The sequence below is a fragment of the Mauremys mutica genome, chromosome 5, assembly GCF_020497125.1.
Source record: "Mauremys mutica isolate MM-2020 ecotype Southern chromosome 5, ASM2049712v1, whole genome shotgun sequence".
Classification (NCBI taxonomy): Eukaryota; Metazoa; Chordata; order Testudines; family Geoemydidae; genus Mauremys; species Mauremys mutica.
Window position 1 is genome coordinate 144,484,412 of NC_059076.1, and position 23,441 is coordinate 144,507,852.

The following is a 23,441-nucleotide window of genomic DNA, read 5'->3' on the forward strand; positions in this document are numbered from 1 at the left end:
GTGTCCAGGTGCTACCAGTAGGACAGGCCCACAGGGAGTTGGCACTAGCTAGGCACTCACCAGAACGCTGGCCAGGGGAACGCCCGAGGCCGAGTAGATCTCCAGCAGCGGTCGGGACGCGGGTGACTTCTCTTTCCGGAAGTTGTTCTTCAGCAAAGCTGCAAGAGACAATCTGCAGTGAAACAACAACAGGGAACCCAAACCCAAACCACCCTGTTCTCAGGAGACTGTCAAAAGGCCCCATGCTCCCCAGCGGGACAAGGCTCAGCCTCCTCCCCTGCATCACCATTTCCCACACCTAATTTACATAATCCTTCCTTGCCCCTCAGTCCCGCTCAGATTGTGTCCCATGTCTGGTCAGTTTCCCTTTGGGGTTCTCCCCATTAGATCCCGTGCTGCGGGGTTTGGCAGCAGAGGAAGATGTGAGAAGTCTTGCTGAGACGCACTCTGCACAAAGGCTGGCACAGAATAACCTCTTCCCGACCGAGACTCACTTTAAAGCAGGAGGAAGGGGGGGGGGGGGGGGGGGGGGGGGGGGGGGGGGGGGGGGGGCGGGGGGGGGGGGGGGGGGGGGGGGGGGGGGGGGGGGGGGGGGGGGGGGGGGGGGGGGGGGGGGGGGGGGGGGGGGGGGGGGGGGGAATCTATGATTTTCTTTTAAAAAAATTTAATTCAGGTTTATTTTTAAAAGTCCAACAGTGACCAATGCAGGTGCCCCAGAGGGAATGAACAGAACAGAGAATCACCAAGTGATTCATCCTGTCGCCCATTCCCAGCTTCTGGCAAACAGATGCTATGGACACCATCCCTATTATTGTTTAATAAATCACGTTTAAATGCAAAATGTGTTTTGATAAACTTTGATACTTTTTTCTTATGTATACAGCACGTATCCAGCACATTTAAGGTATTTTTACTTACTTAAATAAAAATTAAATGTTGGTTTTGCGCATTTTAATTTCCATCCAAATAAAGCTTGAGCCAAATCACAATAAAAAATGAACCATCTAGTAAATAAGAAATGCACCATTCACCATTTTCCATCATCATAAAAAATGTAAAAATTAATATGAAAAAATAAAATTGCTTAATTAAATGCATATAGGTACAGTGTAGCCTCTTGGTTAGCAAAAAGAAACATGAAGTTTAGGGTAAAGGCTAAACTTGGTTGGAAATCTACATATTTAAATAGTGACCAACCAATGAGAATCAACCTTTATTTAGGAAAACAACTAGAAAGTACAAATGCAAAATATGATTCAAATGGATGATTTAAATAAAGGTTTCCAGCTGGCTGATTTAAACCAGGATTACAATCAGTGATTTAAATCCCTTTGATCGAAATCAATGCATCCTGCTTTAAAGCTCTAGCCCTGGAGAGAGAGGGACACGTGTGGTCAGGGAGACAAACTGGCACCTCAGGATCCAAATGGACCTATTGCAAACCGGGCACCACCCTGGCCTGGAGCAGAGCTAGCAGCTTTTGGAGAATGAGAACATCCAAAGGTCACACAACCCACACCACAACCCTCTCTCCATTAGGAGAGGTTGCTTGTCCCCCCCGTACCAATGGGGCCCCCATAAGGTGCAGCAGCCACCAGGCAATCCCGCAGATCCTCCTTCAGGTTCCATGCCATGCTGTACAATTCAAACTTCCTGCAGCAAAGCAAACAAACGAGAGGAGAAGTTAGGGACCTGAGTGATCACTCACTCTTCCTTCCCGGTCAGCTCCGGAGCCATTCTTTCGGCAAGGCCCAACCCTGCTCTAAACTCCATGCCGGCAGCCCCCTGCGGCACAGGATGACAGGCCGGGAGGGTAACTAACAAGGGAGGCAGACGGGGGTTCCACAGAGCAGCCCCCTGCCTTCAGCATGCTCAGCGGGTTCACGCAACACTCAGGATTCAAATCGTTACCCTGGTATCCGTTATTTCCCAGCTGCTCTGTCAGGGATGGTATTTCCCAGTTGGAGCCAGGCCTCTCACCCCAGCAAAGAGCAAACAGCTTCCAGGGCTTGGGTGAGGAGACAGGAGGGAGCTCAGGAAGCGGCTCTAAAGGCTGCCCCTCTGGTCTGATGATGGGTGTCCGTTCAGTGGCTGAGAACTCTGTCCTTGGCCCCTTCTAGGGGATAACCTGAAACTTCAGTGCCCGGAGACCTTCTCCCTCCTTTTCTATCTCAGCTGACAACTGTGGTTACTGCCATAATTAGAGCACCTTATTGATCAGCTGCAGACAAACCATCCAAGGAAAATCCAACCCCTGATGTGAAAGGGTTAAGACCCAGTGTTATGATTAAATTCCAGTCTGGGTAACTTCATTCAGCCTCCCTCAATTCCCTCTGCAGTTTGAACAAGGATTGTGTTCACTCCTGGCTCTGAGCTACTCTGTAGCGTTACTCAGGGCTGTTAATCAGCTGTCACGTTCCCTCTGAGGCAGCTGCATTTCACTGATGGTAAAATAAGTCCTGTGTACATACTGTTATAAAATCCTGACTGCAACAGGGGAGGGGTGGAGATTACAAAGACACGGGCCTTAAGTTTTAAAATCTATGGATCTATTATTATTGTAGTTCTCAGAGATTCCCAAGAGACCACCAGAGATCACATTATTTTGACCCCATAAGTGTCTCCCTGAAGCTAAAAGCAAAAAAAAAAAAAAATCCTTTTGCAAAGTAAAAACAATTCCCTGTCACTACTTGGAACCACTTAAATCCCACTTTCTGTATTTAATAAAATCACTTTTTGCTTATTAATTAACCCAGAGTATGTATTAATACCTGGGGGGGTGCGCAAACAGCAGTGCATCTCTCTCTCTATTGGGGTAGGGGTGTTTAGGGACACGCGGCTCCTTTATGCAGCATTTATTAACCCTGCACTAGTATGAGGGGTGGACACATTTCCTGGCCCTGCTGCCACAGAAGGTGGGAACACCTGGAACCAAATGGCAGGTGTCACTGGAGATGGAGAGAGCTGCACACAAACACACCCAGAGCCACTGCTGCCCAGCCTCGCTCCCAGGGGCGCAGGCATTGCCAGATGGACTGTGGGCCAACCACTCCACTATCCTGGCTCCACCAGTGACTGGTGCCACCGGCTACTGGTGCAGAAAAGGGGCAGCACCAGCACCTTCGGGGCTCCCGGCTCAGCAGTGCAGGGTGTTTAGGGGACAATTGAGGGCCATGCTGGGAAGGAGGAAGTGTGGGGTAGGGTGAGGCTGGGGAGGTCTCACAAAGGGCCCTTTGGGGTGGAGGGGATAAAATCTATCCAGCGCTGGTCCCATCCCCCTGCCCGGGAGCAGAGGGGGTTGGCGGGCTTGTGTTAAGGGGATGGAGAGTTTCAGGAGAGGAAGCTGGGTTGGGCGAGGGCATGGGGTTTGAGAGGGAAGAGGCACACTGTAGGGAAGGGAGGAAGCACTTTGGGGGTACGTCAGAGGACGGTTGGGGTGGGCAAGGGGATGGCTCAAGCTGTGTTTGCAGAGAGGCATGGGGCACCCAGGAGGGGAGGGGGCAGGAGAAGGGTGGTGGGGGAGCTAGGGGCCCCCTAAGACAGAGTGGGGACCTGGGGGTGGAAGCAGAAGCCTGGGACAAGGGGGAGGGCGCTGGAAACAGGAAGGGGAGGCTGGGGGGAGGGGAAGGAGGCAATAGGAAAATCCTAGGGTGATGGGAGGCCCAGGAGGCCGGTGATGTGGAGCTCAGCGAGCAGCCTGGGGCGATGGGGTTCGGGGGCGGGGGGGGGCACAGAGAAAGGGGCCGGGGGGGCATGGAGGGGGGAGGGATAGCTCAGTGGTTTGTGCATTGGCCTGCTAAACCCAGGGTTGTGAGTTCAATCCTTGAGGGGGCCACTTAGGGATCTGGGGCAAAAATTGGCCCTGCTAGTGAAGGCAGGGGGCTGGACTCGATGACCTTTTGAGGTCCCTTCCAGTTCTAGGAGATTGGTATATCTCCAGTTATTACCTATTACAGGGGGCAGTGGGGGGTATGTGAAGCAATGGTGGGGTTCGGGGTGGGGCGGAGGAGGGGCCTGGGGCAGTGGGGTTCGGGGGGGAGCACGGAGAAGGGGGTCTGGGGCGGCGGGGAGTTAGGTGGCGGGGGCAGCAGTGGGGTTCAGGGCCGGAGGAGGGGGCGAGGGGGGGCAGGAGGGGGGAGGAGGAGGAGGGGGCCTGGGCCGGAGCTAGGGGGCGGGGGGGCAGGGAGGGGACCGGGGGCGGGGCCGAGGAGGGGACCTAGGGCAGGGGGGCGGGGGGGTTCGGGGCGGGGGGGGCACGGAGGGGGCGGGCCCGTGCCGGGTGCCCGCCGCGGCACTGACCGGTAAAACGCCTCCTCCCCCAGCGGGTCCCAGTTCGCCGTGTAACAGGCCATGGCCCCGGCCCGGCCCGACGGCCCCGATCCCCGCGCGGCTGGGCCCGGCCGCTCCGCGCTTCCCCCCTCAGCGCCCCGCGCCTGAGGCCGCCGCGGCCGCCGCCATCTTGACTGAGGGCAGCGCGCGCGGCCCCGCCCCCCGGGAAGGGGAAGGCGCTGGGGAGTGAGTGGGCGGGGCCGGGACTAAGGTGGGGCGGGGCCATAGGGGCCGAGCCAAGGTCCTGGCAGGGGCCAGGGGACTTAGCGGGGGCCGCGGGGGGTATTGGGGTCGGGGCAGGGGCCGGGGGGGAGGGGATTGGGGTCGGGGCAGGGGCCGGGGGTCGGGGCAGGGGCAGGGGCAGGGGCAGGGGCCGGGGGGGAGGGGATTGGGGTAGGGGCAGGGGCCGGGGGGTCGGGGCAGGGGCCGGGGGGGAGGGGATTCGGGTCAGGGCTGGCCCAGGTTGGAGGGGGATTGGGGTCAGGGGATTGGGGCAGGGGCCAGGGGGCAGGGGATTGGGGGAGGGGATTGGGGGAGGGGCAGGGGCCGGGGGGTCGGGGCAGGGGCAGGGGCAGGGGCAGGGGCAGGGGCCGGGGGGGAGGGGATTCGGGTCAGGGCTGGCCCAGGTTGGAGGGGGATTGGGGTCAGGGGATTGGGGCAGGGGCCAGGGGGCAGGGGATTGGGGGAGGGGCAGGAGCCAGGGGACTTGGGGCGGGGGAGAGGGACGGGCTGCTGGCAGGGGCTGGGCCGTGCGCACTGAGGGGGCAGCAGGGTTAGCCAGGCCTGGCACCTGTGGGTGCTGAGCCGCTCTCCAGGCTGGCAGTGTGGCCAGCGGGAGGAAGGACGGTGCTGTCCCTAAGGAAGCAGGTTTGGGGTCCCACTGGTGCTTCCGATATTTGATTAGAGCTGAGTTTGGTCGTCGGACGTCATGGAGCTCCCCCCGGCTGCAGCAGAGCCCCCACTGGAAAGCTGGTGCTGTTAGCGAATGCACCGGCGGTCCAATAAAGATGGAAGAAAAGTTCAAACTGTAACGTAGGGCGATCGGTGTAACAGACCCGTATCCCTCAACAACAGGAAACTGCCCCCAGGGCTCGGCTGGCCCTCAGCACAGCCAGGTGGGGTCTGCCTACGCTGCCACTTAGCTGGGGATAATTTATGCTGCTCAGAGATGTAAAAAAACCACCCCCCTGAGCAGGGGCGGCTCTAGGTATTTTGCCGCCCGAAGCACGGAGGCAGGCTGCCTTCGGCGGCTTGCCTGCGGGAGGTCCCCGGTCTCGTGGATTCGGCAGCACGCCTGCGGGAGGTCCGCCGTAGCCGCGGGACCAGCGGACCCTCCGTAGGCATGCCGCCGAAGGCAGCCTGCCTGCCGCCCTCGCGGCGACCGGCAGAGCGCCCCTCGTGGCTTGCCACCCCAGGCACGTGCTTGGCGTGCTGGTACCTGGAGCCGCCCCTGCCCCTGAGCAGGGTAAGTTACACTGATACAAGCGGCAGTGCTGACAGCGCTGTGTCAGCAAGAGAGCTGCTCCCACCGACACAGCCACCGCCGCTCGTTGGGGGTGGAGTAATTATGTCAATGGGGGAGCTCTTTCCCGCCGGTATGGAGCAGCCACACAAGAGAGCCTACTGCAGCCCGGGTGCATCGGCCCCTGTGAGCTCACGCGGGAGACACCAGCACAAGATGAGTAGCCACGTCGGAGGTGTGCAGTGTCAAAAGTCTCACTAACATGTCTACTGCTTCCCCCTGCATAAGGCCAGTAACCCTGGCAAAGAAGGAAATTAGGTTGGTTTGGCACAGTTTATTCTTGACAAATGCACATTGGCTGTTACTTATTATCCTTCAGGTGCTTACAAATTGGTTGTTTAATAATTTTGTTCCAGTATCTTTCCAGGTATCAAAGTTGGGCCGACTGGTCTGTAATTCCCTGGGGCCTCTTTGTTCCCCATTGGGGACCAGTTCTTTTCTGCCACCCAAAATGCCTGGGTTCACAGACAGACTCTTGAGCTGAAGAAAGATGTTATGTGCTGCGTCAGTGAATGATCAGTCTGCCGAAATGGGGCCCAGCATAGGGCTAAATGCAGGTGCACCCCCACATTCGGGTGCACGCCTTAAATACACGCACAGAGTTACTCATTATATTGGATAAACACTTTTTTCTGCCTGGCACTAAGGTTGGTTTGCTGAGCCAGTTGTTTACCTGTCAGATTGCTGGCTCAGCTTGTCCCTGGCTGCTTTCTTTCCTTGCCATACAACCAGGCGTCCTTTCAGCTGTCCCAGCACCTCAAACATACATTCTACAGCCCCTTCACTCATTTTAAAGATAGGTGCAACGCTTGCCCTTCTCAGTCCTCCAGGACCTCAACCCTCGTCCAGGAGTTCCCAGAGACAGACGACCACAAGGGGGGGAGAGAGAGAAATTCCCAGCCACTCTATGAAGGGAGGGAACTGGAGCACAGGCCTGGCACGGTTGTGGTCACCCTTGGGCATTTTGGGGATGAGGCTTCTGTAAATGGTTGTTGGATTAAGTTCCAAAGACGCAGCCAATTAAAAGGTAGCAGGATTGTAGGGCTGATGGGTTCCCGGAGGAGCAGATGGAAGGGAGTATTTCTGGAGTATTGTTCCTCTCTGGGAAGCAGGGTCTGTACAAACTGGCCAGTGTCCACTTGGCGTGCATGGCTGTCCGTCTCTTGGGTATCGGGCTCCGGGGGTTGGCTGAAGAAACAGGAATATTTGTATGAGTCCTGTGTGTGCCTCAGTTTCCCCTGCGTGCTCCATGGTTAGCCAGCGTGTGGAAGGGGGTGGTTGTGCTCACGGCAGGCTGGGAGACACAGGTGCAGGTGTCAAGGAGCTGTTTGGCACCACTGTACACTTCAGTGAAGTCCACCTAGAAGGTAATCCGCCTCCTGGAGAGGCAGCAGCTTCCCCTGGCAGTTTAGCACTAACTCTGGAGCGTTAGGTCAGTTTAATGTGTGTGGATTTCACACCCCTAAGGGACAGTTATACTGATCTAATTTGCTACTATCAGAGGGGTAGCCGTGTTAGTCTGGTTCTGTAGAAGCAGCAAAGAGTCCTGTGAATACCCACTTCTTCAGTTGCATCTGAAGAAGTGGGTATTCACCCACGAAAGCTCATGCTGCAAAACGTCTGTTAGTCTATAAGGTGCCACAGGACTCTTTGCTGCTTCTAATTTGCTACTGTAGACCAGGCCTGAGTCTCCATCTCAATGCAGTGTCTGCTAAGACAATGGCAAATCCAATCACCAGGCCATTGACACCCAGCAGCCAACACCCCAGGGGGACTTGGTCTTCCTGGCCTCTCCCAGGGAGGCTGGGCAGCATTTCCCCAGCTGGAGATCCAAGGTGGGTGGGGAGGGGAGAGAGAAGAGCTGCTGCTGGCAGGAGTCAGGCTCTCACCTACAAAGCAGGTCAGACAGAGCTTGCACCAAGGGGTCACTGCAGCCTGGCTGGGCTCTGGGCTGACCAGGATGGACTGTGCTGGAAGCTGCAGTTCTCTAGACTACCCGAAGGCTCCCTGTGCCATGTGCCAGTTAGCAAATAAACACTGTATGTTGCTGAGGGTGACTAGGGGTCCAGTTTTCAACTGGAACACTGGGTCCAAAAGGGACCCTGCGGCTCCGGTCAGCACTGCCGATCAGGCCCTCTAAAGCCCAGTTGGCGGTGCTGCAGCTTTAAGGCAGGCTAGTGCCTACCTGTCCTGGCACCACGCTGCGCCCCAGAAGTGGGCAGCAGGTCCAGCTCCTAGGCAGGGGGGCCACAGGGCTCCCTGCCCCAAACACCAGCTCCACACTCCCATTAGCTGGGAACCCCAGCCAATGGGAGCTGCGGGGGCGATGCTTGCGGCTGAAAGCAGCGTGCAGAGCTGCCGGCTGTGCTTCCGCCTAGGAGCCAGACCTGCTGCTGGCTGCTTCCGGGGCACGGCACGGTCCATGGTGCCAGGACTGGCAGGAAGCCTGGCTTAGCCCCCCCCACTGCACCGCTGACCAGGAGCCACCGGAGGTAAGCCTGTGCCCCAACCCCCTGCCCCAGCCCAGTGAAAGTGAGAGAGGGTGGGGGAATGTAGTGAGTGGGGGGCAGGGCCTTGGGTGTTTGGTTTTGTGGGATTAGAAAGTTGGCAGCCCTAGTGCTGGGTGAGGGGCATTCATCCCTGCAGAGCGTACTTGTCTCCACCGGGGCCCGTCTCCGTGGGACTCGCTGAGCAGCGCTCACGCTGTGGAGCAGGGGGGATGCAGGCCAGGGCCGTCCTTAGCCATAGGCAGAACAGGCAGCCGCCTAGGGCACCACTAGGTCTGGGGGCACCGCTCTGCTGGGAGCCCGGACAGACGGGAAGCAGTGGAGCATGTAAGAGCTGGGCTGCTGGGTCCTAGAGAGAGCCGAATGCAGCACAGTCTGAGGGAGGGGCTGGGCTGCTGGGGTCTCTGGGAAGGGGTGGGGGAAGGAGCTCACCTGTAGGGTGACCAGCTGTCCCGATTTTATAGGGACAGTCCCGATTTTTGGGTCTTTTTCTTATATAGGCTCCTATTACCCCCCCACCCCCGTCCCAATTTTTCACATTTGCTGTCTGGTCACCCTAGGTGGGGGTAATTGGTACCTATATAAGAAAAAGCCCCAAATATTGGGACTGGCCCTAAAAAATTAGGACATCTGGATCTGGTCACCCTAGGTGAGGAGCGCGTCTCTCCCCCAGGCTGGCAGTGATCCATCTCATCCAGGGGAAGCTGCACAGGGCAGGATGAGCTGCTGAGGCTCCATGGGTGCCCCGTCCCTGAGATCAGATGCTGTGCTGACTTCACGGGTGGTCGTTGGGCTGGCGGTGGTGCCCATTGGCGTATGATCGGAGATGAGGGTTTGCTGCTGCTGTTGCCACTCTGCACCCCAAGAGGTGGATTTTGGGGTCCTGCAGTTTTCCACCTATCTCCTCCTCTACTGCAGCTGTTGGACCAGCAGGCTGGGGGGTGAGCCAAGCATGAAAGCAGTGCTGAGTTGCCATTTAGATTGTCATTTAACAAATTGGTTTGCCAAAAAAGCTTGCTAACAATCCTGAATTCAATTTCAATATTTTTGTTTTAAAAAATCAATATCTTAGCCAAAAACAGAAAATTAAGTTGTTGACAATTATTTGTGACAAGTTTGGTATGGGGAAGGGAGTGGGCCAGTTTTCATCAGAGAAACAAAAAATGTTGACTGACTTTCCTATAGCCCTGTTACTGCTAAATAGAGCCCTCCAACAACTGTAATATGCTTTCACCCACGAAAGCTCATGCTGCAAAACGTCTGTTAGTCTATAAGGTGCCACAGGACTCTTTGCTGCTTTTACAGAACCAGACTAACACGGCTCCCCCTCTGATACTTGTAATATGCTCATCTCCTTACTAATGTATAGAGCAGGGGTCGGCAACCTACGGCACACGTGCCAAAGGTGGCATGCGAGCTGAGTTTCGATGGCACACAGTGGCGGGCTGAGCGGCTCAGCCCGCCGCTGCTCTGGGGTTCTGGCTGCTGCCCCATTGCCACCCGGGGTCCCGGCCACCGGCCCCACTCAGCACCCACTGCTGGCCTGGGGACCCCCAAGGAACCCCAGGCTGGCAGCGGGCTAAGCAGGCTGGCGGCTGATACCCTGGCTGAGCCACTCAACCCGCTGTCGGCCTGGGGTTCCATTCACTTAGCTGGTAGTGGGCTGAGCAGGACTAAATTCAATGAAATAGGAAAACAAGAGCAACTAATGACAAAGTGCAAGAACCTAGAGCAGTGTCCCCAACCTTTTACCGTGGCAGTGGACGAGCATCTGCCGAAATTCGGCGGCATTTCAGCGGCAATGCCTCTGGATGATGCTGCTTATCGGCGGCAAGCAGCATCATCCAGAGGCGTCGCCGCCGAAATGCCACTGAATTTTGGCGGCATTTCGGCGGATGCTCGTCTGCCAGCCAGTACGCAGGTGCATTGAGAGGCCCCTGCGGGCGCCATGGCACCCGCAGGCACCGCGTTGTGGACCCCTGACCTAGAGAGCCTCCTGAAGCACGGCGATCATTTTGATTTAATGGACTTGAACTGTACGAAGAATTGAGGACACTGTCATCAATGTTGCCACATGCAAAATCGATAATGGACATTGTACAGTTTACTCATACCAGCAAACTTGTTGACATATATCCTAATGTGTACATTGCCACTCGTATTCTACTGACAATGCCTGTAACAGTAGCATCAGGAGAACGGAGTTTCTCAAAACTAAAGCTCATTAAAAACTATCTCCGCTCTACAAGGAGTCAGGAACACTTGACTGGTCTTGCTATTCTTGCAGTCAAACAAGACATCACTTTGTCTTTGTCATACAATTACGTTATTACTGATTTTGCAGCCAAAAAAGCCAGAAAGATTGCTTTTAATTAAAAACTAATCCTTGTTTCAATACCTCTTCATATAAATTTCCAATAAAATGTTGACAAATTAAAAAAATTACATTATTTGCATCATTCTGTCAAATCAGAATTTTTTCTATAGTGCTACTTCTTTAGCGCTAGTCCATCAGCACTACAGTGTGCTTCATTAAGTTAAACTGGTTTTAATAACATGCATGTGGCAAGTTTTCCAGTAGTGTAAGCTTATGTTTGTGTTGCTAGGAGCAAGACAGGCACAGGGGCACCAGTCTAATAATCCTGCCTAGGGCACCAGAAATCCTAAGGACGGCCCTGGTGCAGGCCCACAGGTCCAGCGTAGAGGCCCACTGACTGGTTCCTCCTGGCAAAGCTGGGCCCATGCCAGGCTTTAAGGCAGGCACTAAAAGGGTGATTCAGTGAAGGGGCAGGTCTCAGGAAAGAACCAGAGCATGGGGGAAGTCACAACAGGGGAGAGGTTCTCAGAGTCGAGAGCTCCACCTCCCGGGGGTGGTATTATGCCCAGAGAGACAGGGCTGGCTGGCTGAAGCAGGACACCTGGTTTCTTGTCTCTGCACCCTTAGGAGAATCACTTCTCTGTGCCCGCTGGCCGAACCCTGCCCTGCCCTGCCCCGCCAGCCCAGGGGCCGTGAGGACGGTCATGGCAAGTCTCTTGACACCCTCAGTCTGCATTAATGATCTTGGCCACAAGAGGGCAGATTTCCTACACTGAGGAATGGCTATTCAGTGACTCCGGCCAGGTCTATGCTGGGGTGTCCATGTAAAATACACAACTTCAGCTAGGGGAATACTGTAGCGGAAGTCGATGTATCTTATTCCGACTTCCCTCCCATCCTCACGCCGCGGGATCGACGTCCGCGGCTCCCCCGTCGACTCCGCTACCGCCACTCGCTCCGGTGGAGCTCCGGAGTCGACGGGAGCGCGTTTGGGGAGCGCGATATATCGATCCCTGATAAACCGATCGCTATCCGCCGATACGGCGAGTAGTCTGGACGTACCTGAGATTAAGTGTCAGGTTTCAGAGGAGCAGCCGTGTTAGTCTGTATCCGCAAAAAGAACAGGGGCACTTGTGGCACCTTAGAGACGAACACATTTATTTGAGCACGATTTATTGTAGCCCATGAAAGCTTATGCTCAAATAAATGTGTTCGTCTCTAACGTGCCACAAGGACTCCTGTTCTTTTTGAGTTTAAGTGATGTGCAAGGCCGTGTGCTAGCCCCAGCTGTGGTTAAACTTCTCCACTCAGTGAGAGCAGCAGGAAATAGCACATCCCCATGGGCTGTGCCTTTCCTTACCCCCCAGGTGCAGCCTTTTATTTTTATTTCAAGCAGTTGCCTGATTTTAAGAGATTAACAACATGGGGGGAGGATAGCTCAGTGGTTTGAGCATTGGCCTGCTAAACCCAGGGTTGTGAGTTCAATCCTTGAGGGGGCCATTTAGGGAACTGGGATAAAAACCTGTCTGGGGATTGGTCCTGCTTTGAGCAGGGGGTTGGACTAGATGCCTCCTGAGGTCCCTTCCAACCTTGATATTGTATGATTCTCTGATTGTTTCAATAACACAGGTTATAGGCTCACCAATGAATCTGCTCAGAAGAGACTAAGGTTCTTGTCCCAGAATCAGGCTACATGGCATTTGCAAGGACTCTCGGGATGTAGAACAAGGACACTCCCACTGAGACAAACATAGCCTTAAAGTCTTTTATTAAGACAATGGAATAGTAATCAAAGGATAAAATAATCCGTTACAAAGACAATAATATTATTCTAGAGGAGCATGACAATATACCCACCCCCTTCCTTGATAACCTGGTGGTAAGAGACACCGGACCAGCCTCGCCTCTGGTGCACCAGGAGAGTAAACGAAGCATGAAGAAGCCTCCTTGTCTGGTGGGTCCTGCCCTCTTACAGACCTTTAACACCTGAGCCCTCCTTCTCTGGCCAAACTTCATTTCCTCACCCACGAAGTGTCAGGGTAGGTTTGTACGTACTGATGACGTTAGCTCATTCTCACATCAGTTATTTCTGGCCTACCCGGTTCTTTCCAAGTTCTTTGCGGTGCAGCTGTTAAGTTTAAGGGGGGTATGAGGTTAGGTAGCTCCCCTGTACCAACCTGCTCCCACGCATCCTTTGTCTGGCGCTGTTAAAGGTCCCAACCATATATGGACCTTATGCTTTAGCTCATCACCACTGTCTAGGTGAAAGGTGCCAGATATGTGTCTGCTGACTGTGCCTTAGCTCAGCACACAGGATGTGGCCTGTAGGGCCCTTGCAGAAATACTCTAATATAAGTCTATAAACCTAGGGTACGAAAACAAAGGATCAAACCCATAAGATGTGTGTGCGAGCAAGCAGGCCAGCCCTATAGGCTACAAAGTGACTGTAGTGATGAATTCAGGGGCAGATCAGCAGGGGCGGCTCTAGCCATTTCGCTGCCCCCAAGCACGGCGTCATGCCGCGGGGGGCGCTCTGCCGGTCGCCGGTCCCGCAGCTCCGGTGGACCTCCCGCAGGCGTGCCTGCAGAGGGTCCGCTGGTCCCGCGGCTTCGGTGGAGCCGTGGGAGGTCCACCGGAGCCCTGCCTGCCGCCCTCCCGGTGACCGGCAGAGCACCCCCCGCGGCATGCCGCCCCAAGCACGCGCTTGGTGTGCTGGGGCCTGGAGCCGCCCCTGCAGATCAGTTACTGGGCCAATGGGGCCCCTACCTGGGGCCCCCAGAAAAAAATCCACCGCTGGGCAGTGGAAGCCCAGAGCCCTGGCTGCCAGGGTGGGAGAGGACCCAGCACCCTGACCCTGGTCCCCTGCAGAAGCACAGGGGAGAAGGAGTCCCAGCACCCAGCACCTCACTGCAGCCCTGGGGCTGGAGGAGCTCTCACTCCCTGCTGCTCCCTGGGGCTGTGGGAGGGGAGGGGGTGCTTCTCTGGGCCTGGGCTGCAGTGGGGGGGGGGAGGGAGAAGGGATCAAACAGGTTGTGGGGCTGCAGTCGGGGGGTGGAACTGGGGGAGGGACGGGGGTAGAACAGGGACTGACCCAGGGCCCTTTGGGCTACCAGTGATCTGGCAACCAAGGCTGCTTCGGGTTGTTCTCCCTAGGCCACTTCCTCTCATCCTCCCCGCCAGGTCAGCTCAGTCCCAGGCTTTCCCCTGGTAGGGAAACTCCCAGCACAACCGGTCAGAGGGGGTTACCGGTGCACAGGACACTTCCCTTGCTGGCTGTCGTAGAGGGAGGGCCCCTTTGGGCAGCTGTATCAGGCTTCAGCTTCCCTCTGCTCGGCTGGAGCTGTGGGATGCAGGTCTGCTCCCCTCCGGCTCTGCCACCCTGAGGAGCTAATTCCCTGCTCTTGAATTCCTCCGGCAGACGGAGCATTTGCTGCAGGTGTGGCGGGGCAGGAGCCCAGAATAACCCCTTAGCCCCTTGTTGCCCGCTGTGGGGTTTGTACGCCCTGTGGCACAGCCGCACAGCACGTGCACCACGGGGTCAACCCAGACAGGCCAAGACGTGACAATCAGGTGCAGGGCAGGGTCAGCTTTCTGTGCGCCCAGCACCAAACACGTCTGTGGGCCCCCATGGGGCACGGGGCCGGGGCCGGGGGGCGGGAGGGTCAGTCTCCAGAGTGACGGGCAGGCTGGGGGCCATGGGGCACAGCGTGGGGGGAGCAGCCCCGCCGGAGGGCCCTGTTTACAAACCTGCTGCTGCCAGACGCACACGGGCCGGCCCAGCCCTGTGCTGCCAGCCTGTCCCTTCCCCTCTGGGGCGGGCCCCCGCTACGCTGCCCCCCCGCTCAGTGCCCCGCCCTTCTGCCCAGCGCCCCCTCGCCCAGAGACCCCACCACAGAGCTCCCTCTCCTCCCCACCCCCTTCCTTCCCCCTGCCCCTTCCCTCTGCCCCATCTCCTCCCCTCCCACCCCCTTCCTTCCTCACTGCCCCATCTCCTCCCCACCCCCTTCCTTCCCCCCTGCCCCATCTCCTCCCCACCCCCTTCCTTCCTCACTGCCCCATCTCCTCCCCACCCCCTTCCTTCCTCACTGCCCCTTCCCCACCGCTCCCTCTCCTCCCCATCCCACCCCTTCCTTCCCCCCTGCCCCATCTCCTCCCCTCCCCCTACCTTCCCCCTGCCCCTTCCCTCTGCCCCATCTCCTCCCAGCCCACCCCCTTCCTTCCTCACTGCCCCATCTCCTCCCCACCCCCTTCCTTCCCCCTGCCCCTTCCCTCTGCCCCATCTCCTCCCCATCCCAACCCCTTCCTTCCCCCCTGCCCCTTCTCCTCCCCTCGCCCTTCCTTCCCCGTGCCCCTTCCCTCTGCCCCGTCTCCTCCCCATCCCACCCCCTTCCTTCCCCCCTGCCCCATCTCCTCCCCACCCCCTTCCTTCCCCCCTGCCCCATCTCCTCCCCACCCCCTTCCTTCCCCCTGCCCCTTCCCTCTGCCCCATCTCCTCCCCATCCCACCCCCTTCCTTCCCCCTGCCCCTTCCCTCTGCCCCATCTCCTCCCATCCCACCCCCTTCCTTCCTCACTGCCCCATCTCCTCCCCACCCCCTTCCTTCCCCCCTGCCCCATATCCACCCCACCCCCCTTCCTTCCCCCCAGCCCCATCCCTCAGCCCCATCTCCTCCCCATCCCACCCCCTTCCTTCCCCCCGCCCCTGCCCCCTGCCCCCCCTCCTCCCCATCCCTCCCCCTTCCTTCCTCACTGCCCCATCTCCTCCCCACCCCCTTCCTTCCCCCCTGCCCCATCTCCTCCCCACCCCCTTCCTTCCCCCCTGCCCCTTCCCCACTGCTCCATCTAGAGGAGGGCAGACAAGATTATCGCTCTATGATCCCTTCTGGCCTAACCCTAACCCTGATTTGACCTTTGACCCCTGAGCAGCCTTGGAATCTCTGATTCTGGTTTCTTCGTTTCCCGGGGGGTGGGACACATGGAGCGGGTCTGAGCTCTGGGGGGTGGGACACACGGAGCGGGTCCGAGCCCCCGGGGGGTGGGACACACGCGGGTCCGAGCCCCCCGGGGGGTGGGACACACGGAGCGGGTCCGAGCCCCTGGGGGGTGGGACACACGGAGCGGGTCCAAGCCCCCTGGGGGGTGGGACACACGGAGCGGGTCCAAGCCCCCTGGGGGGTGGGACACACGGAGCGGGTCCGAGCCCCCGGGGGGGTGGGACACACGGAGCGGGTCCGAGCCCCCGGGGGGGTGGGACACACGGAGCGGGTCTGAGCTCCGGGGGGTGGGACACACGGAGCGGGTCCGAGCTCCCAGGGGGGTGGACACACGGAGCGGGTCCGAGCCCCCCGGGGGGTGGGACACACGGAGCGGGTCCGAGCTCCCAGGGGGGTGGACACACGGAGCGGGTCCGAGCCCCCGGGGGGGGTGGACACACGGAGCGGGTCCGAGCCCCTGGGGGGTGGGACACACGGAGCGGGTCCGAGCCCCCGGGGGGGTGGGACACACGGAGCGGGTCCGAGCCCCCGGGGGGGTGGACACACGGAGCGGGTCCGAGCCCCCCGGGGGGTGGGACACACGGAGCGGGTCCGAGCTCCCAGGGGGGTGGACACACGGAGCGGGTCCGAGCCCCCGGGGGGTGGGACACACGGAGCGGGTCCGAGCCCCTGGGGGGTGGGACACACGGAGCGGGTCCGAGCCCCCGGGGGGTGGGACACACGGAGCGGGTCCGAGCCCCCGGGGGGGTGGGACACACGGAGCGGGTCTGAGCTCCGGGGGGTGGGACACACGGAGCGGGTCCGAGCTCCCAGGGGGGTGGACACACGGAGCGGGTCCGAGCCCCCCGGGGGGTGGGACACACGGAGCGGGTCTGAGCCCCCGGGGGGTGGGACACACGGAGCGGGTCCGAGCTCCCAGGGGGGTGGGACACACGGAGCGGGTCTGAGCCCCCCGGGGGGTGGGACACACGGAGCGGGTCCGTGCCCCGGGGGGGTGGGACACACGGAGCGGGTCTGAGCCCCCGGGGGGTGGGACACACGGAGCGGGTCTGAGCTCCCAGGGGGGTGGACACACGGAGCGGGTCCGAGCCCCCCGGGGGGTGGGACACACGGAGCGGGTCTGAGCCCCCGGGGGGTGGGACACACGGAGCGGGTCTGAGCTCCCAGGGGGGTGGGACACACGGAGCGGGTCTGAGCTCCCAGGGGGTGGGACACACGGAGCGGGTCTGAGCCCCGGGGGGTGGGACACACGGCGCGGGTCCGAGCCCCCTGGGGGGTGGGACACACGGAGCGGGTCTGAGCCCCCGGGGGTGGGACACCCGGAGCGGGTCTGTGCCCCCCGGGGGGTGGGACACCCGGAGCGGGTCTGAGCCCCTGGGGGGTGGGACACACGGAGCGGGTCTGAGCCCCTGGGGGGTGGGACACCCGGAGCGGGTCTGAGCCCCACGGGGTGGGACACCCGGAGCGGGTCTGAGCCCCTGGGGGGTGGGACACACGGAGCGGGTCTGAGCTCCGGGGGGTGGGACACCCGGAGCGGGTCCGAGCCCCCCGGGGGGTGGGACACCTGGAGCGGGTCTGAGCCCCTGGGGGGTGGGACACACGGAGTGGGTCCGAGCCCCCCGGGGGGTGGGACACCCGGAGCAGGTCTGAGCCCCCCGGGGGGTGGGACACCTGGAGCGGGTCTGAGCCCCCGGGGGGTGGGACACACGGAGCGGGTCTGAGTTCCCCGGGGGGTGGGACACACGGAGCGGGTCTGAGCTCCGGGGGGTGGGACACACGGAGCGGGTCCGAGCTCCGGGGGGTGGGACACACGGAGCGGGTCTGAGCCCCCGGGGGGTGGGACACACGGAGCGGGTCTGAGCCCCCCGGGGGTGGGACACACGGAGCGGGTCTGAGCACAGGGGGGGGGGACACACGGAACGGGTCCGAGCCCCCCGGGGGGTGGGACACACGGAGCGGGTCTGAGCCCCCGGAGGGTGGGACACACGGAGCGGGTCTGAGCTCTGGGGGGTGGGACACACGGAACGGGTCCGAGCCCCCCGGGGGGTGGGACACACGGAGCGGGTCTGAGCCCCCGGGGGGTGGGACACACGGAGCGGGTCTGAGCCCCCGGGGGGGTGGGACACACGGAGCGGGTCTGAGCTCTGGGGGGTGGGACACACGGAACGGGTCCGAGCCCCCCGGGGGGTGGGACACACGGAGCGGGTCTGAGCCCCCGGAGGGTGGGACACACGGAGCGGGTCTGAGCTCTGGGGGGTGGGACACACGGAGCGGGTCTGAGCCCCCGGGGGGTGGGACACACGGAGCGGGTCCGAGCCCCTGGGGGTGGGACACACGGAGCGGGTCCGAGCCCCCTGGGGGGTGGGACACACGGAGCGGGTCTGAGCTCCGGGGGGTGGGACACACGGAGCGGGTCCGAGCTCCCCGGGGGGTGGGACACCCGGAGCGGGTCCGAGCCCCCTGGGGGGTGGGACACACGGAGCGGGTCTGAGCTCCCCGGGGGGTGGGACACCCGGAGCGGGTCTGAGCTCCCCGGGGGGTGGGACACCCGGAGCGGGTCCGAGCCCCCCGGGGGGTGGGACACACGGAGCGGGTCTGAGCTCCCCGGGGGGTGGGACACCTGGAGCGGGTCTGAGCCCCCCGGGGGGTGGGACACCCGGAGCGGGTCTGAGCTCCGGGGGGTGGGACACACGGAGCGGGTCTGAGCTCTGGGGGGTGGGACACACGGAGCGGGTCCGAGCCCCCTGGGGGTGGGACACACGGAGCGGGTCTGAGCCCCCCGGGGGGTGGGACACACGGAGCGGGTCCGAGCTCCCAGGGGGGTGGGACACACGGAGCGGGTCTGAGCCCCCTGGGGGGTGGACACACGGAGCGGGTCCGAGCCCCCCGGGGGGTGGGACACACGGAGCGGGTCCGAGCTCCCAGGGGGGTGGACACACGGAGCGGGTCCGAGCCCCCGGGGGGTGGGACACACGGAGCGGGTCCGAGCCCCTGGGGGGTGGGACACACGGAGCGGGTCCGAGCCCCCTGGGGGGTGGGACACACGGAGCGGGTCCGAGCCCCCGGGGGGGTGGGACACACGGAGCGGGTCTGAGCTCCGGGGGGTGGGACACACGGAGCGGGTCCGAGCTCCCAGGGGGGTGGACACACGGAGCGGGTCCGAGCTCCCAGGGGGGTGGACACACGGAGCGGGTCCGAGCCCCCCGGGGGGTGGGACACACGGAGCGGGTCTGAGCCCCCTGGGGGGTGGGACACACGGAGCGGGTCCGAGCCCCTGGGGGGTGGGACACACGGAGCGGGTCTGAGCCCCCGGGGGGTGGGACACACGGAGCGGGTCTGAGCTCCCAGGGGGGTGGACACACGGAGCGGGTCCGAGCCCCCCGGGGGGTGGGACACACGGAGCGGGTCTGAGCCCCCGGGGGGTGGGACACACGGAGCGGGTCTGAGCTCCCAGGGGGGTGGGACACACGGAGCGGGTCTGAGCTCCCAGGGGGGTGGGACACACGGAGCGGGTCTGAGCCCCTGGGGGGTGGGACACACGGAGCGGGTCCGAGCCCCCTGGGGGGTGGGACACACGGAGCGGGTCTGAGCCCCCGGGGGGTGGGACACCCGGAGCGGGTCTGAGCCCCCCGGGGGGTGGGACACCCGGAGCGGGTCTGAGCCCCTGGGGGGTGGGACACCCGGAGCGGGTCTGAGCCCCTGGGGGGTGGGACACCCGGAGCGGGTCTGAGCCCCTGGGGGTGGGACACCCGGAGCGGGTCTGAGCCCCTGGGGGGTGGGACACACGGAGCGGGTCTGAGCTCCGGGGGGTGGGACACCCGGAGCGGGTCCGAGCCCCCCGGGGGGTGGGACACCTGGAGCGGGTCTGAGCCCCTGGGGGGTGGGACACACGGAGTGGGTCCGAGCCCCCCGGGGGGTGGGACACCCGGAGCAGGTCTGAGCCCCCCGGGGGGTGGGACACCTGGAGCGGGTCTGAGCCCCCGGGGGGTGGGACACACGGAGCGGGTCTGAGTTCCCCGGGGGGTGGGACACACGGAGCGGGTCTGAGCTCCGGGGGGTGGGACACACGGAGCGGGTCCGAGCCCCCGGGGGGTGGGACACACGGAGCAGGTCTGAGCCCCCGGGGGGTGGGACACACGGAGCGGGTCTGAGCCCCCGGGGGGTGGGACACACGGAGCGGGTCTGAGCTCTGGGGGGTGGGACACACGGAATGGGTCCGAGCCCCCCGGGGGGTGGGACACACGGAGCGGGTCTGAGCCCCCGGAGGGTGGGACACACGGAGCGGGTCTGAGCTCTGGGGGGTGGGACACACGGAACGGGTCCGAGCCCCCCGGGGGGTGGGACACACGGAGCGGGTCTGAGCCCCCGGGGGGTGGGACACACGGAGCGGGTCTGAGCCCCCGGGGGGTGGGACACACGGAGCGGGTCTGAGCCCCCGGGGGGGTGGGACACACGGAGCGGGTCTGAGCTCTGGGGGGTGGGACACACGGAACGGGTCCGAGCCCCCCGGGGGGTGGGACACACGGAGCGGGTCTGAGCCCCCGGAGGGTGGGACACACGGAGCGGGTCTGAGCTCTGGGGGGTGGGACACACGGAGCGGGTCTGAGCCCCCGGGGGGTGGGACACACGGAGCGGGTCCGAGCCCCTGGGGGTGGGACACACGGAGCGGGTCCGAGCCCCCTGGGGGGTGGGACACACGGAGCGGGTCTGAGCTCCGGGGGGTGGGACACACGGAGCGGGTCCGAGCTCCCCGGGGGGTGGGACACCCGGAGCGGGTCCGAGCCCCCTGGGGGGTGGGACACACGGAGCGGGTCTGAGCTCCCCGGGGGGTGGGACACCCGGAGCGGGTCTGAGCTCCCCGGGGGGTGGGACACCCGGAGCGGGTCCGAGCCCCCCGGGGGGTGGGACACACGGAGCGGGTCTGAGCTCCCCGGGGGGTGGGACACCTGGAGCGGGTCTGAGCCCACCGGGGGGTGGGACACACGGAGCGGGTCTGAGCTCCCCGGGGGGTGGGACACCTGGAGCGGGTCTGAGCCCCCCGGGGGGTGGGACACCCGGAGCGGGTCTGAGCTCCGGGGGGTGGGACACACGGAGCGGGTCTGAGCTCTGGGGGGTGGGACACACGGAGCGGGTCCGAGCCCCCTGGGGGTGGGACACACGGAGCGGGTCTGAGCCCCCCGGGGGGTGGGACACACGGAGCGGGTCCGAGCTCCCAGGGGGGTGGGACACACGGAGCGGGTCTGAGCCCCCTGGGGGATGGGACACACGGAGCGGGTCTGAGCTCTGGGGGGTGGGACACACGGAGCGGGTCCGAGCCCCCCGGGGGGTGGGACACCCGGAGCGGGTCTGAGCCCCTGCGGGGTGGGACACACGGAGCGGGTCCGAGCCCCCCGGGGGGTGGGACACACGGAGCGGGTCTGAGCCCCCGGGGGGTGGGACACCCGGAGCGGGTCTGAGCCCCTGGGGGTGGGACACCCGGAGCGGGTCTGAGCCCCCTGGGGGTGGGACACCCGGAGCGGGTCCGAGCCCCCTGGGGGGTGGGACACACGGAGCGGGTCTGAGCCCCCTGGGGGTGGGACACCCGGAGCGGGTCTGAGCCCCCTGGGGGTGGGACACCCGGAGCGGGTCTGAGCCCCCGGGGGTGGGACACACGGAGCGGGTCTGAGCCCCCGGGGGGTGGGACACACGGAGCGGGTCCGAGCCCCCGGGGGGGGAGCAGGAATGACGCGGATGCCCAGCGCGCAGGCGGAGCTGGGGCTGTGACTACAGCGGCCCGGTGGGGTCACATCGCAGCTCGCCCCGCCTGGCCGGGCACCCGCGGGAAGCAACAGGCGCTGCGCTCCAGGCAGGTCCATCCTGACCCATACGCAAAGCACCAAAATAACTCGGGACGGCCCTGGCACCCGGTCCCTTTCCACACAAAGGGGAGGGGACTGGGGGTGGGGGGACGCCCGCCTCTGCACATACAGCTGTCGATCAGAGCGGTCACACATGTCAATCAAATTTCACATCTGTAGCTACGGGGTGATCGCAGTGGTGCAGGGGGACACGGGAGCGGGATTTCTGTGAGCCCAATGGATGTGAAATCAGCTGCGCACTAAGGGTGACAGCTGGGTTGCTCTTTGTGCTGCTACTCCCCCGCCAGGGCCGGCTCCAGGCACCAGCTTATCAAGCAGGTGCTTGGGGTGGCCACTCCAGAGCGGGGCGGCACATCGAGGTGTTCGGCGGCAATTCGGCGGAGGGTCCCTCACTCCCGCTCGGCGCGAAGGACCTCCCGCTGAATTGCTGCAGATCGCGATCGCGGCTTTTTTTTGTTGGTCTGCTTGGGGCGGCAAAACCCCTGGAGCCGGCCCTGTCCCCCGCCAGTCCGTGCTGGTATCCGCAGGAGAGAGCGGGGGCCGGAGAAGAGCAGGCCGGGCCCTGTGCCGTGGTAAACCTGCTAATGATCAGGTGTCTTGCCGTCTTGTGGTTATTGCAGTCACCTACTGGCACATCTTTACAGAAACCTTGTGAGCTCTGGGGCATAGGATTATTTCTGTCAAGCATTCTTAAGCCTATGGTCTAGTCTGGCTAAATTGAAATCTTACAGGTCTCAGCCCGTAGGCTGCGTTTCAGCCCTGCTTTACTTAATACACACTCATCGCCCCAAAATACTTATCAGTCCAATACGTCTGTCATCCTACAAGTTACATTTATTTTGCAGACATTGATGATACATGAAGTAGCCTGAGCATTGACCAGAACGATCACACAACACACTGATAAATGGATGGGAAAAGGAACTGACCGGCTACAAAGGCTTTCTGCATTTCAACCTCTTCCTTCTCTTTGCACCCCAGAACTTGGCATAGTCCTGCTGTACCATGCAACACGCCCACGGATGCTCCCTCCAGCCCCTCCCTCCCAAGGACCCAGACCTCAGGGTGAGCGCATTGTGGAAACCAGTGCTCCCGGTGAGCTGCACTGGGGGAGGTGAGTGGACTGAATTTAGACCAGCTCAGAAGGGATCAAAAACTGTCACCTTCCAACAGCTGTTCAGTGGCCTGTGCTGAGCAATCTGTGGTGGCCTCCAGTCCGGTTCTTATTGGCTGCAGCAGGTGCCCGTCCCCACTGCATTGCACCAATTACAGATCATCTCTGCTGAGAAGCCAAATGTGGACGTTCCACAGAGAGGGTCCCCCCCCTTCCTCGCCGTGGAGATGCTCCCTCCAGCTGAGGGGCAAGGCTCACTGATGGCCAGAGCTTGCCCTGTCACTGCCGGTGCTACCCCACTTCTGGGAACAAAGGGAGGCGTTGGTCTCGGGGGCCCTCAGCTCAGCACCTCGCAGCGCCGCTGTTGTACCTGGGACAGCCTGATCCCATTCAGATTCCATCTAGTTCTGAGAGAGATGTTAACTTACCAGTGACAGGGAGAAACACGTCCACATCCCTTCCCTTCTGCTACTGCTGAGACTCCAGTCCATGCTCTGGGGACGATGAATGCTCCCTGCAGCCATCCCCAGAGATCACCAGCTCTGGGCCACTTTTATTGGCTCTTCTCAGTCGTGTAGTCGGGGTAAATGCAGGTAGATGGAGGTTCCCTATTTCCCAAAGGAGAAGTGGGTAGGTTAGGTTAGTTTACCCACCTCTTTACCACTACGCCACTGGTTCCTCTTAGCTGTTAATGCATCCGACGAAGTGGGTATTCACCCCCGAAAGCTCATGCTCCAAAACGTCTGTTAGTCTATAAGGTGCCACAGGACTCTGCTGCTTTTAGCTGTTAAAGTGTGCTTCC

At 61.8% G+C, this 23,441-nt stretch overlaps 1 protein-coding gene across 2 annotated transcripts in view; it reads right to left on the reverse strand.

The window, feature by feature from the left end:
* The window catches only part of LOC123370864 (vacuolar protein sorting-associated protein 16 homolog), a 28,605-nt gene extending 24,157 nt beyond the window's left edge, over nt 1-4,448 (reverse strand). For both annotated transcript variants that reach the window (XM_045017717.1, XM_045017716.1), the window contains exons 1-3: nt 4,300-4,448; nt 1,565-1,653; nt 61-158 (exon numbers count right to left, since the gene is read on the reverse strand). In XM_045017717.1, the coding sequence (XP_044873652.1) occupies nt 61-158; nt 1,565-1,653; nt 4,300-4,352 (240 nt within the window). In that variant the 5' untranslated portion in view covers nt 4,353-4,448. The remainder of the gene's footprint in view (nt 1-60; nt 159-1,564; nt 1,654-4,299) is intronic.
* Between the last annotated feature and the right edge of the window lie 18,993 nt (nt 4,449-23,441).